The sequence below is a fragment of the Varroa destructor genome, unplaced genomic scaffold, assembly GCF_002443255.2.
Source record: "Varroa destructor unplaced genomic scaffold, Vdes_3.0 BEIS01000001.1, whole genome shotgun sequence".
Classification (NCBI taxonomy): Eukaryota; Metazoa; Arthropoda; class Arachnida; order Mesostigmata; family Varroidae; genus Varroa; species Varroa destructor.
This window is the reverse complement of record NW_019211454.1, coordinates 21,037,100-21,052,328: the sequence shown is the minus strand read 5'-3', so window position 1 is coordinate 21,052,328 and position 15,229 is coordinate 21,037,100. Positions and strand designations below refer to the sequence as shown.

General features: G+C 44.2%; 1 protein-coding gene across 12 annotated transcripts in view; it reads left to right on the top strand.

The window, feature by feature from the left end:
* Nucleotides 1-15,229, top strand: part of Ehbp1 (Eps15 homology domain containing protein-binding protein 1) — a 93,374-nt gene that overhangs the window by 28,990 nt on the left and 49,155 nt on the right. For all 12 annotated transcript variants that reach the window (XR_015319824.1, XM_086978439.1, XM_086978435.1 and 9 more), the window contains one exon: nucleotides 8,551-8,584. Coding sequence is in view for 11 of the 12 variants with exons in the window: in XM_086978439.1 (XP_086834565.1) it covers nucleotides 8,551-8,584 (34 nt within the window). In the remaining variant the exon portion in view is untranslated. The remainder of the gene's footprint in view (nucleotides 1-8,550; nucleotides 8,585-15,229) is intronic.

The following is a 15,229-nucleotide window of genomic DNA, read 5'->3' as shown; positions in this document are numbered from 1 at the left end:
TCGTGTCAGCTGACTCGCTCCACCGTTCCCTGCAGGAGGTACAGGAATGGATCTCCTTCAATTATGCAGGAGGGCCACGAATTGTCAGAGCTTAAAACACACTCGAGGATAATCAACATAGGTAAAGAAAACCGGCTACTCACCGACTTACCTGTCATTCATGCAACACTATCGGTTCTTCTGCCCGAAGCTAAGCGTCAAAGCAAAGAGGGATAGTAGGAAACAAATCGGCGGAGAACTTTTCTTTGTTCTTCTACTACTCATGGAAGTGCTGACTATAGCTCTTGTCTCTCGTACAAAGGCGAAGGTTGAGCGTCGGCGCAACAAGCTCGTATGTTTTGAGTTGTCAGAATATGCTTTTGCGGACAATGCATTAATCTGTCGGCACATGAAGGTTGTGAGACCTTCTTAGATGCAAAGCGAACCTCACAACGCAGCAGCAGTTATATATGCCGTTCGTTGATAAATCTAACGGTCATTGTTTGAACTTACAGCTTTCCCAACTTGAGTGTATCTAATTTTAAGCCATTTAGCATGACCCGCACAGCTGTGCAGAGTACGTTTCATAACACATGGCATCATGGGTGTTCTTTCCCCTTGAACATAATTCGAACCCCCGTTGTTAAACTGGCACAAAACAGAATGTGTGCGACGGCAGATCGCTTCAAAGGCCGTAATATAGCGGAGAGTTGTGGGGAGTGGAGTATTGAAGTGATGAACGCATTTCGTCTCTTTTGAATCGAGCGAGGACAATGATGCGCCTCTCGTTGACCACGGCAAAGAAGAAAACAGCTGGCCATCACATGAATATGTTCCTACTTCTGAACTCTCGTATGATAGCATAAATAAGAGGTACATAGCATAACACTGAAAGGCCAAAATCACTGGCAGTAGTAGAATGAGAAAGCATCCTATCGCTATATGCAAGTGGAGCAAGCCGTCTCCATGCAACCATGGTCGATGGAGTAAATTAAGGGTACGAAAAACCAGGAAAGTCCTCAAGAACGTATTTCACTATATAGTGCTGTGCAGTTCCTTTATGTACCGCTGCAACCGGAATATTCTCCTGAAAATAGGCAAAACATTACAATCGACACGCTAATGAGGACAGGCCAGCACTGCTCACAGGCTCACTTGTAGTAAAATCATTAAATATTAAGGTTCTTCAACCTACGTTTAAATGTAGAGTCGATGTCTAGAAGTAACGACGAACCTTGCTAGGCATACGAAAGCAGCCACCTATAGCAGATGATAATGAATCTCCCGAACCAGATCAGACTTGACAACCAGCCAGGTTAATCACCTCCTCTTCCACGGACACTACCCATTCACTGTGACGCAGCGCAAAAACATTACGAGCTTGAAGGCCTGGCAACCAACTCTGAAGTCATATAGACACATGGTAAGATGGCGGGACGGTCGAGACAAGGGTAGTCTTTCGTGTGCTTCTTCCCAGCGAGCATGTCAGGACAATTCAGATGAAGTTGGAAGGAGCGTTCATTAGAAAATTTTTCCGTTTGTGTTTCCTGATAAGACTATGCTGAAAACTTTGGTTAAGTACGCTCGGAGCAAAAAACGACGCATATATGTGCAAGACGAAAATAGTTTACTTTCACCTAGATCCATAACATACATCATATTGCAATTGGATTTTACCAACACACTAACCTTTAAAGGCAGCAGATGTGCTATGTCACAGTATTTTAATGAACTTAAATTGGGTACACGCCTGCTAGGCTATTTATACATGCGGCAGGTAGACCCATACTGAGGCTTCCTTTAAGGCACAAGAACAACACACGTGTAAGGGCCAATCGGTCGGCCGACTGCATTATGGACTCTCTACCAGATTTCTATGTTAAAGGGCTAACACGCTTATTTATGCCCTCGGAAACATCAAGCTATAGCTTTTATGTTTTGCGAGTTTCTATTCTGTGCGGAACGGTCAGCTGTTTATATGAACGATTCGACAAACGGAGTGACTGTAGAAAACAGAAGTTTCGATTCAGACGGCCTCAAAAGGGATGATGGTACAGTTAATAATGAGGTAGGTGGCATCTAGTTTTACGCGTTCGTAATTAGGCCTGAACGTTCGAGAGCCACCAACTGTGCAATAACATAAACTTCCTGGCTTTGACCGCTAAACGTCAATGAAAAGATGAGTCGTGCTTTACCGCCTGGTAGTCAAGGTATAACGAAAGATGATCCTTCATTCCCGCTTCACTAACCTGTGTGCTGAAAGCCATCTCCTTAAATTTTTATCAGATCGAGTTCACAGAAGACTAGAATTTTTCTTAATTATACTTCATTTGAAGCGCATAGATAAATTATTTATTAATCATTTTTTATTATCATGTTTATTAATTGGTAATGGTGACCTCATCGAGGTGTTGCTGCTCTTATGCCTGCTCGATGTCGCTGGCATCGTCGTGATGCAGCTTCGCGCCGTTGCTGGCTTAACCACCGGTCGAACTTGGATAGGCCGGCTGACTCGTTACTGCCCTGGGTCAGACATCAGGGAACAGCCTCAATCCTTCATGAACTGTGTCATCTTAAAGCAAACAACACACGCGTACATTTACTGGCCTTTCGAGTTCTGCCTGTACAGCCTTTTTACGAATGTGACAGGCGCGTCGAAACTGCGATAGTAGTGGCATGATAGTTTTTGGCTGACCGGATGTTTCTGAACGCCCGGCTACTCTGATCAGATTCGACAGAACGAGTCCAGCTAATTTCCAATAATTGCGATCGTTAATCAATTTTGTCACCTTGAATGCGGTAATGTGCGTTGTTTGATAGATTCCTTGAAAAGCGCGCCTTTTTTTTCAAATTTCAAAAAGTCTGTGGCTCGAAGAGTAGCTTCGGGAAAATTTGTAACGACGGACCGAACCAAAATGAAATAGGAACGACAGACATTCAGGGAAGATTCAGTAATGAAGATTATCCTGTGGTACAATATCGTATTATAAAATATTCAATATAGTATTTAAAGATATATATAGTATTATAAAGTGCACTGTTGAATCACATATCTGGACGGTACCGTTCTTCGATATGACACATTATATTAGTGATTAATAAATTGGGGCTATTGCCAGTGATGAGGCTCGCTCGTAGAGACCATAGTCGACATTTTCTGCTGGATAGATATATCATCGCAGCGGGTTTTCGTTGTTGTCTAAGTTAAACCTTCGTCGATGGCCCGTTTTTGACCCGTATACCACGGGCGTCCATTCTTCTTGCTTAAGGCGTGTTAAGGCATAATTGTAATCGCGATATGTTTGAGCATATACTACCTATGAAACTGGGAAACTATACCAATCGTAGTTCTATATATCAATTTGTGTTAATATGAGAACGTAGGTGAGCGGCAGCCACATACGCATAATATTATTTGTGATTAATGCTTGTTACATTGCGTATGTATGTTTAACTTAGCCAATTTTCTAACTCCTGAGTTTCGCCAAGGAACAGCGTTTTTGTTAAAACTCCTATGCGAAGTTTCATTCTGTAACATACATGTGATTCGGTGACTGGCATTTCTGTCTGTGCTCGACTCAGTGTGCGATCTAATAGGTTCCTGTTGCTAGCATTTGCCCTACCTGGACCTCATCAATTAGATAAAAACATCAGTTTCAAACAAGGGATGAATGTCCTTAAATAATTTCAACTATCTAACAAGTAGCATACGAAAACATACAGCAAAACGTAATAGAAATCTCTAGACTGATTTGTTTTTCGTCGTGCCTAATTTTCCGATGAGTCAAAACGATTGGTAATAGAAAGCTTACCTACAAACATAGAGTTCTGCAGGTTATAAAAAATGGCAAGGCCCAGTGCATAACAGGTCTGAAATACACTTGGAAGTAATTAACAACTTTTTTTTAATTAATCACCGATCTCGGCGCTGCTTTACCAAAATAGGGTGACAAATTCGTAAACTTAGGCTGTACAGGACTGCTAAGGTACAAACACGCAGCTTAAGTTAAAGAACCACTCCAAATTAGGCGTCCGATGCTACGTGCTCCCTAGTTTTGTATCACGCATTAGTGGGCCTAAGTAGCAGTCGTTTTATCATGGAGATTCACTGAACGCTCTACTGATCCCTCGCTTTCGGCATCTCTGAAGTTCAATATAAATGGAAAACTTGTTCGATATGTTCCTGCTTTTTCTACCTGTCCCGGACGTGAGCGTTAGTCCGCGATATTGTTTCAATGCCCATTCTATGTTACCGCAAGAACGATGGCTGCTGTTACCATTGCACTAGTTGTGGTGATAATAGGTAGCGTTGGGCCTCTATGTCGTATGAGTGGGTTGAAAGTGCCTTTTGTTGTTATGGTGGGTCGCTCGCCGATCGTGTGCCTTGCGTGGTCGTCAACTCGACTGGCTTCTGCGGTTCTGTGTTTTGCCCTTCGCGAATCGACACCCAACTTTCCCGAGTAGAAGAGCAACGCGTTGTTACCTGCAAAGAGGACGAGAAAACGATATCACAAATCCGCAGAACGTACCTTCTGCTTCTACGTTGCACCTGCTTCCGCGACTGACGTTATGGCGCCTGTTACTATTGATGTTGCTGTTACCGCTCGCAGCGGTGGCGCAGTGTCCAAGCACCAAAGAATCGGTTTGCTATTCAGGTTGTCGTCAACGTCAATGGTGAGTGCAAAGCCCTAGAGAGTTGGTCTGCGTCAAGCGAAGTCTGTTTACAGCCTTCGACCAAACCGACAACGTCATAGCAGGTGGCCGATTTTTGAAGGTTGCAAATTGCTTCTCACTTACTGCGCTTTAAATCGCCGAAGCATTCCGTAGTAAATTCAGCGGCAGTAGCATCAGCAGAGGCTGTTCCAGGACTGGCGCTTCAGTCGCAGATTCCTGCTCTACCCCCATTCATCACTTACTCATCACCTATTCGACTGGTCGCCAACCCCTGCCCAAAAACCTTTGCAAACCTGTGAACGGTAGCAGGAGCGGCGAGTGCGTTTTGACGTTTCTCTATGCTACGACTGAGGTCTTGGCTGGGGTACAGTTGCCGACGACGCGAGGTTGATGATAATGCTGATGTTGGAGATGGTGGGTCTGAGAGAGAAGAAAAACGATTCGGTAGCAGAAGCTACAACAGCAGTTCTTCAATTTCTTTGATTTTACGCTTCGGTGGAGGGTATTTGTTTTGGCTCCCGATGAAGCCATACCGAACGTTCATCTCCTTCGATGTGAAATACAGTATATGCCCTAACCCGCCAATGGAGCCCGGCCTCTCGAGACACACTTCACCAAACAACGCTCTAATGGATACGACGTGCTTCCTGTTTCTTGATCTATAATAGTTGTTTCGATGAGGAGAGGGTCACCAGCTTGCCTTCGATCATTTTTCGATCAAGAATCTTTTACTCAACTCGGTGTTGGGTCTTTGTTTTCTGGTGAATCCCTCTATAATAGTACTAGTAATGACTCGTGAGAAGCTGTTGCCTGTTGGGCTGCTAACATCTTTGCTAACGCAATAAGCGATGGACGGAGCTTTAATATACAGCGGTTTGCCGGTACAATTTCATCTACGCTATAATCTTTACATGCAGTTTTCTTACAATATAAGATGCTAGCTATGTCGCTTCGCAGTCCCGCATACAAAATTAGGCAACGATCCTAAGCAGTAGTTGTCAATATTGAGGCAACATTATATGGGAACTGTAAAATTCTTCGTGATTTTATTTCAGTGCTTGGGTTCCCGTTACCATTGATGCGGGACTCTTCGTCTTTCGGGTAATAAATTTATGCGAAACTGTTTACGTACGACATAAAGCCCCTGATGATGTCTTGATCATGTATATTCCGTAGAAGGTATCTATCGAACACGCCATGCCTGGCCCCTTCAGTCGGAAATTGGGTTATCCAATGCACCATGCCGTGTGTATCCATGTTTAACAATCAGACGCGGCAACCTATAATAGGTTATGCTGACTGCGTGAAACAGTCACGTTGGCGTTAAAGTGACGATCTTTATGGCCAGGGATAAATCCAAAATACTATTAACCGACTTTTTTTAATCGGCATGGGGGAAGGAAGCAGTTAGTGTGGTTGTTTTTTCGAAGTACTGTGGTACTAATTGTCTAGTGAACCGTGCTGGATCTGAGCGAGCTGCTGCTGCTAAGATCATCAGGCAATGAATCGACTAAATGCGAGTGCGTATATTCGTACTGGCAAACAACTAGAGGCGACGAGGGATACAGAGGAATGTGCTATAGCCACGTACTTCTGATTCTGTTCAACATGAGCAGGCCGCAAAGACAGCCAGTACATGGCAGTAATAGGCGCAATCCTTGTTCGTGTACCTACAAAAAGCTAATGCTGGAAACGTCGACGGTCCACAGGCACACACAGACATGGACTCACACGTCGACGTATAAAAGCAATTGTACAGGCACACCTGTGGATCGACTCAAAAGGAGTAGTCTCGCCAGTCTCTCTGGGTCTTGTATTCTTTGTTGAAGACACGGGAATTACGCATTGTATTCTTGTGCGCCCATCTACGCGTACATATATCTATAGCAGTGCTCAGGCATTCTGTGTTGTAAGAGCGAATCTCTGCAATAGCAGGCAGCTTCTGTGGCTAGACAAATCGCGGGCTGGGTTATAAACACTGGGAATACGACAGAGCAAAAAAGCCAGCCGGCCAAGATGGCTCACTGGTTGGCAAGAAAGCAAGCAACCCAGGGTGCAAAGAAAAACGAAGCGCAACAGCTGATGAAAGGAACAACAGGACGACAGGAAATAGGAACCGAACTTAGTATGAGTGGAAGAGGACAACTGGTGAACTGCAGAGGCTGCTACTGCTGCCGCTGGCTTGCAGCTTGCCCGCTGCTGTCTGTTCTAAGAAGACGCCGTGGCGTGTTAGGGCAGTGAAGGCGGGTGGAAGCAAAAAGAACTGGCCTCTGCATCAGGCGATGCTTATGGAAGTAATAGCCATTGCTGCTGTTCTCGCCACGGTCCTTGCAGCCGGCGGTGACCACGCACTTCTGTTAGCATATGAGAAGGTTGACGCGGTGGCGCGCGCTCGGCTGCCTTCCCCTATAGGCTCGAGGGAATGATGCTAAGAACCGTATTGCATCGTGTTCCAGTAACAACAACACCAGTAACGCCGGGGGGTGTAGCAGGTAGACGGGCAAGAAAACGGAAAGAAATGCAGGTGGTCGAAACACTTGGTGGCGAAGGAAATAGTCGTTGTGGTAGTAGTCGATGCTTCTCCTACTCAAGTGGCTGCTGTCAGAAGAACCGACGCAGATAAAATGGACGAAGGATAATTTATAAAGTTCACCTCAAAGCACGGAAGGGACAATAGCTATTTTCTGGAAACGGCATGCGTACAGCATACCGCGCTCTCCCCCAAGTTAGTTGCGACGGCGGCAATATGTACATAGGTACGCTTTGATGAGAAGGTGTGTGTGTGGGCTCAGATCGAATACACCGCGGTGCCTTTCTATTAGCTGTGCGCCAAGCGATGGAAAGGAATAGCGCCACATCAATGTCGAGCGAATTTAGTGTATATTTTCTGTTAATGGGGAAGAAGGGGCGCATTTAAAAGTGTATTAGAGTGGGGGGAAAGTCAGAACTGTGTCCGTGGCGACGCGCCATTATTTAACTAGATAACTGTATTTTCTTTTAATAATAAAAAGGCACTTACTTGTAACAGCACCTTTTAAACTCAGTTGAATAATTTTCGATATATCGTCACTGTTCCGGCCTGTACGTATACCTTCAAAGATTGACGTTACATAAACATTATAGTTACCATACTCGTGGTAGCTACCTATATAAGTAAGGCGAGAATATTTTCGAGTGCTACGTTTGATACCATTGCTGCTGGCTTTCAGGACGAAACGAAAAGCGTACATCCAATTTCGAAATTAAGCCATTTATTTTAAGTGTCTTTAAGCTTACTAACCGAAGACGTTGCTGCAGTATCACCATGGAAATACATATAGTTACTTAAAGCCTCTGCATAGTTACTCGCCTCGATATTTCGATCATTATATCTTTAAAATGTTGCGTTTCTCGGGTATTGGCTGTTAGAAGGAGCTATTAATATATGTATATATAGGAAAGGATATGTAAGAAAAGAACGTTTTTGAATTTTACCTGGCACACTTCAAGGTATTGAATATTGACTTAGCTCGATGCGGTTGGAAGGCCAAGTTTTCACTCAGGATGAGACTCAGGATGGTTGACTCAAGCTGGCTAACGACGAAGTATATTAGGAAGATAAACTAGCAGTGGTTCGAAGTTATTATTTAAATATGAGCGATTCATCCTCAAAGGTAGTCTACACTTGGCCAGGAAGCCACCTCTTCTAAATGGCAGTCAGTGGTTTCGTATTCTGCAATATTCAAAATCATTTTTATACATATATAGCGCATTAAAAAATCTAAGAGGACGAGAATAGTATGCTTTAATGTATACAGATAATGATAAAATTATTTTAACAACAGAGTAGAAGGGCAGTTATCAGTTTAATGCCTTTATATGCTTGCCTTGACTTGGGCTCCTCTTGTGTGTTTCCAGGCAAAGCAAATACACCCGAAGAGCTTTGGAAAAGGTGAGTGAGTGAGTGAGTGAGTGATGATTTGACCTGGACTAACAGATCTTCATCTACATTGTAATCTTCTATTCAGTGAAAGAGCTAGTATTAAAGCGCTTCTAAAGGTTCTTAAGGTCTACCTTGCATGCACAAAGGCTGGTTGACTTAATGGTCTCTACTGTTTTTTTCAATAGCATATTTAGCTTTTTATCGGCTGGCTCACAGCTTTGAATTCTATTTTTTCTATTTTCACATTTTAATTGAAACCATAGTAAGTTCTGTAGAGGAAATACTACAAGAATTTTTCTAATTACCATTATTGCGAAGTAGATTCGCTTCTTGATCGATTGGAAGATGCGGTAGATCTGTAGAATGACGGGATCATTTGCGTAATGGGACTTTTTTCGTTCCGTGGCTAAGTGCCCATAATCACTACAGCCACAGGGTGTCGCAAATTTGCTACCCCTTCTTAGGAGCATCGCATTCGAATTCATAAATAGCAACATTGACCTACATATCCCTTGATTGAGGGTACGATGAACGGACTGGTTTTTGCTTTTCTGAGGGGAGTCGTTATCACCATATTATACGTATGTACAGATATTAGCTTCCTCCTTTCTGTATTTCTATTGGGGTTCCTCCGTATCAATTGCGCCTATCCACGGCTTCGGCACTGTTACTGAAGGTGGTCGCAAAGCCGCACGTCGCGTAGCTGATGATAGGCCATTTCATTTTGTTGTTGTCGCTTCTCCCATAGTGAAGGAATGGTTGCCTTCTACAAACGGGAGCACGAAATCCTACGCCTGTGATGTTGACAATCCACTCCTCAAAGCTTGGCCTTCTTCTTGCTGCCTATTGATATGTTCTTTATCGTTACGGAAGAATGAGAACGTTACGGGGGATAACTTTCTAGATATAATAATATTAGAAGTGGTCCGTTCATTTTCTTACTATTTTGTCTTCTCTTTCTTTAAGTTTTACTACGCGCTCGAGCGTGTATATGTGTATTCGCCCCAGGTAAACGTGTGTGCATGTGCTTCCGAGCTTAAACCTATCTGAACTTGCTTATTGACTCTAGTTATTCCGCCTCATGATGTCACTGAAGTACGTAATAATGCAACTTCGTTCGGTAAAACAAAGCGGGGATGGGTGAAAGGGCACATACAGTTGAGTCGTTCAAACAGAGCCGCCCAGTAATGAAGGAACGCGAATGTTCAGCTCCCGAGAGTGGCAGTAACAGAGGCGGCGGGAAGACAGCCCCTTTCACTTAAGTCACCACCATCATCATCATCATTACGATGCCGATTAAAAAATTTCATTGCTGCTACCTCGAACGAGCGAGAGAAGCGAAGCAAAATAACTATGTCTTCGCGCACTGCCATGGAGCAGCTTCTGCTTAAAATCGCGCTACTTAGCGGTGGTGAGAACAGAAGCAAAGGCTGCGACGACGGAGCAGACAGATCGGGTGACGACACCGAAGTTAGTGTAATCCATCTGCCCCTCAACTTACCTCACCCAAAGTTATGTCATCCGGGCGGTGCTCCCTGCAGCAACCGTTTGGATTCCGCCTTTTGTCTTTTTCCATTTCTCTTAGAGTTGATCCTGCGATTTGTTGTGGTGCTAGCCCTCTTGCCATGTGCTGCTGCCGCAATATTGACGTAAATCGTCTGCCGTTTATATCTCCATTTCCGCGTACGCTTTATCATCGCCTTCCTTCCTTTCCTTTTTCGCGCGGTGCTCCCTTTCTCACCCCATGCTTGTCCTCTCTATTCCGGCGTCTCTCTGATCCGTTGCACCCCGCTGCTTGTATAGCTTTCACTTTCCGTCTCTCTCAGTTTCCCACCACCCTTTTCCATCACTCTCACGTCCTCTCGCTGTAGTTCGTAAATGTTATTTTTGTTTTGCTACATTCCTTTCGATGTCGGTCGAGCGAAGGCGGCGGCAGCAAACGGACGGCCGGCGGCAGACTCCGGTTCAGCCGGCAGCTGCCGCACTAGTAGCAGCACTGCACAAGCATTATCTAATAATACGACTAGTAGTGGATTTTTATGTGGGAACATTTTCTTGTGCCTTATCTTCGAAGCCTTCACGTAAGCGGCAGAGGCTGTCCTGACTTCCATTGAACTAATACTATGGCTCGCCATTCGCCGTTCAATATCAACCCGGACCTTCTATTGGGGCATCCCTTTGAACTATGTATGGGTGGTGCTATGTGCGTTAACGCATGCCCAATAGCTGCGTACTTTTCCTACCCTGTACAAGTATTGCTCAAGATAAACATTCCAACCCTATCAAAGCACTAGTGGATCACGCATGTCATCAGCAGAAGTTTTTGTTCGATAATCAAATAAGACTAACGCACTCTAGTTTTGACAACTGTACAATATTTATTACTCAACAGGATGTTAAACCACAGTGGGGGCATATGGGTGTCGATTTATATGTGCATTAAGCTTCAAGAATGCTATAGGTAGAGATTTTTAGGAAAAAATATATATTGCGTCGACGAAGGAAGCCGGGAAGGCTATCCTTTGTCGATATATTCAACGGAATGGCCAAGCACATTTTTGAACTTTCGCGGTTTTGTAGCGGCGTGTTATTCAGCCAAGTAGCTGACACCTGTGACCGACATTAGTTGGTTCTTGTACATTTCTTGCGATACAGTATAACGACGTGTTGCAGGATCGGCCGCTCTCTTACACCGCTCCTCATATCGCTTCGACACGCGTACATACGTTCAAAGATTAACGCATGGCAAACTACGGCTGGTCTTGGAAAAGGTCTAGCAATGGGATACCAGCGAACCCATATCGATAGGCTGTGTCTCCTTACCGTCGTCTGCCTTTGTACGTGATTTCAGTATTGATGTCACAGAGAACATCTCAATGGGGGCAATCGAAGACATCCAACCTAAAATCTGATCTTGGTAACTCCGTACGAGCTGGTTCTTAAATGGAGTAAGGGTATCGGAGTGATATGTTCTATTCTCTAATTATGAGCGAATGTACTTAATGAGCACTACTCTATTTCGCCCGGATGTATGACCAAGCTATTGTGGTCTAAGTTAAACACTTAAATTGAGAAGTTTTAGTTAATCACTAAACCTGTCTATGTGTAATCGTAAATATGTCATGCAAGTTCGTTAATGTAAAATTCATTTCCAGCGGGTCCATTAAAATGGACCTGAACATGTGCAATCAACTTGGGGAACAGAGGGTACGCATGAATTGAAACACTGAATTTAAAGAGATAGATCCTGCATTAAATGTCGTTTTTGACGATATGTTAGAAGTAAGTGTCGAGGTTAGAACCTATAATTTTCTGCTATTTGCCGACGGTGCTGTCATCCGTAGTTGTCCACTTGGGAAATGGTATCATTTCTGGTCGTTTCCGATACGGCAGTTGAGTGTAGTTCACGTGTCCTCTCTAACCAACCCTATTACCAGCCCTATACGTGACTCCACTGCATGAAACAGCCGACACATCAAGGTCACGCCATAAAGAACATATTGGCGGCATCGTTTCTGGAGAACACGTATGGGTAGCTTCGTTTTTTTTTTACTAATACTTGATCATTTTTATTATATTCTATTCTCTCGAATTTGCCATAAGGCCTTTTCCTTCAACTTCACCCTTATTGCCGGTATCTGTAGGCTCAGAATATGCTAATTTATTGGGTCTGAATTTAACCATACCAACGACATCTTCGACCTGGGAAGGCGCTTCATGGACTTCGAGGGGTCGTAGGGTCCGCTCGCTGGGAGAACTGCAGTCGCGCTTTTTTTTGTTGTCCGATAAAAAGCAGCTTGTTTTGTGTCACTTGTCCAAGCTGAAGTGCGTGTATTAGTTACTGCTGCATAGGGTAATACCATGCGTTATTTGGTGTTCGCAATACGGTCGGCCGCCGTTTACGTCACCCTCCAGCCCTCACAACCACTTTTGCTGTAGCGGGATTCTGCGCCAACGCCGCTGGTGCTCCCGCTGAAACACGAGTAGTTTACGCACGTCCCTCGCGTTGGAATAGCTGTGTGTGCGGGGCAGCCAGGCTCCTCCTTTACCCAGGTGAACCTGAAAGGCGCATCGGACGATTCCCGTTGGAGGTGGCTTGGTAGTTTTCGGTGTGGACGACGTCCTACCGCCGCCGTTACGATGACCAAAGTTTATGGAAGGCCAGGCAAGGTAATTAAGCTCCTAAAACACAAACAGAACCGAGAGGGTCTGTCGAGAGTAATCCACTCTCTTCCGACTGTTCCTAAAAGAAAACGTGCGAAAGTTAGAGGAACAAGTTATTTCTTTTCGGGTTTCCCGTACATCACTGTCCGTTTTATAATCAAGGTCTTGTTATTTATTATACAGCAGGCTTTGTCGCTGTGCACGAGCAGGTGTGCAATGGCAAATCGGTAAAACCGATACTGGATTACTAGGCCACTTCGTAGAGCTTCTCGAGCAAGTTGACAAGAACAAGTAAGCATTTGCGGACATGACTAGATAGGTGGGACCAGAGTAGGACTCTATTATAGTGAAATTGCACTGTGTACAGAAATTAACCCAAGTTGAGCCTAAACGGAGTTTCTTCTATGTGGTTGTCTTAAGCTTGTCTGAGCTTCTGATTGGATTTCTAGGGTGTATCTGATGCCTCTTCAAACGATTTGGCTTACTTTGCAGTATTGTATTGACACAGGCGGAAGTGGGGTATTATAGCCACACAGAACTGTGCCCCAATAGATTGTTTTCGCTCCCATATTGAGCAAGCCCGCTGCGCGCTTTTACTTATCTGCTATCTATGGAAGCACTTCTCATTTGCATCATATTAGGGTTACTGACTGACTGAACTGGTAAGTGTTAGCTTCTTACGATGAATACCTGTCAATAGCAGACACGGCCTAACCATAGAACGATAGTCTGCAGTCGGCTTCAGCACCCTTGCTTACACCTTATGTTTCCAACTTTTCGCTGGGGTGTCCGAGTTCGCTCCCGTATTAACGTTTTAAAGCTACCCAGTATGTCCGACTTGGCTGTGAACTCATGTGACCTTCATAGTAAAATCAACGGTACAAAACGTGGAGTCTTTTATTCTCTTTAATCGGTTTGCATTTTTTTAGCGAAACAAACAAAGGGTGTGGCAACTAGTTGAATTCAACATTTTTTTTTTTTTTTACATAAATTTTTAGATAAAAATTCTCAATATAGTCGAATGTAATTGATCCGACCGATTTTTGATTCCAAGTGAACATCGTTGTAGTAACGTGAAAAATTTACCATTGATTCACTGAGATATTTTCTGTCCGGTGAGAGAAAAAGCCAATCACGTTAGCTATCTAGAAATAGAATGTTAGTTGGTACGAAGAGCAATCTAAACAATCATTACCGGAGCTAATTTAGCGTGGATTGCTCACAAAGGCTGTTCTGTGTGAAATGTTAGGTAGTAGGAAAGCAGAAACCGATAGAAGGTGTACAGTCTATAGAGTAAGGCCTGAACCGAAAAGAGCAAATCACGGGTGCTACCTGAGCTAAGCAATTATTACAGGGCACGTGGCAAGCTGAACTGACCAGCCATGTTAACCTGTATTCTATTGTTCTACTGACAAGTTATGCTAAAGTAGAAGAAATTGCTGACTGATGGCAGTATTTGGTTTCTTACAAGTCATTTCTCAGTCATTTAGCATCAAAGGCATTGCGTGGCTAGGTAAGATATACGCTTTCATCAAAGGAAACATCCTTCGTGTGTTTCGTGTACACTCGGGCTGCAGCCTTCCCAACCTGCAATGCCCCTACAATAATCTAGTGTGCAGGACTGAAGCGATTAGGCCCCTTACTAGGGCCAGCGTTATATACGTCTCTTTGTTTGTCATCGGCTAGTTGCAAATCCTTTGTATTCGATGTCCGCAACCATTTTTCATATTGGCGGACACCTTCTTGTAGTCGATCGGCGCCATCGAGGATCAGGCTGCTAACAAATAGCTCTACGACACACTTCGTCATCCGACGTACATGCCATATGTAAGGCGTTCTCTCGTAGCAGGAGAGATGTAGGAGGCATTAATAGGCTGTCTTCTAACAAACAACCATTTGCCTCGTTTACTCCTAGTCGTCATCATTATCATCATTGGTGCTGACTACACTCGGCTCTCCATAATCGGGCAAAGCTTTTTGCACACAATAAGTGCATACTCATGCTTATACGCATACATTTCCGAACGATGTCATGGCCAATGGCTGTGTACATCGCGGCATAAACTGTAACGTCACAGCGTTTCTTTGCACCATTGGGCGCACGAAAGCCTGGACCTATTGCATAACAAAAAGAACGTTACCAAATCAGGCCACCCATCCTCTGAGGCGCCATCGATAAAAGGGTTTGAGTTGCTCTCCGTCGATAGAGCGAAAAGCCGACTTCCGTGAGAGGAATGCCCCATTAAAGATAGCGACGCTAGCTCTTAGACCGAACCGCCAGAAGTGGTGCGTTATACTGCTAGGATTAATGGGGTGAAGGGTGAGTGAGGCACTTCAAGCGTACACAAAGGCGTTGGTAGAAGGGGCTGGGCATCGCTGCTACTTCAGCGTCGACAATGTCATTCTTGAGAGATCCTCATCCGAGTTGCGCTTGTATAGCAAAGGATTCGAAATGAAAGATTTTTAATTCGTAGCTAAGTCTCCATCTAT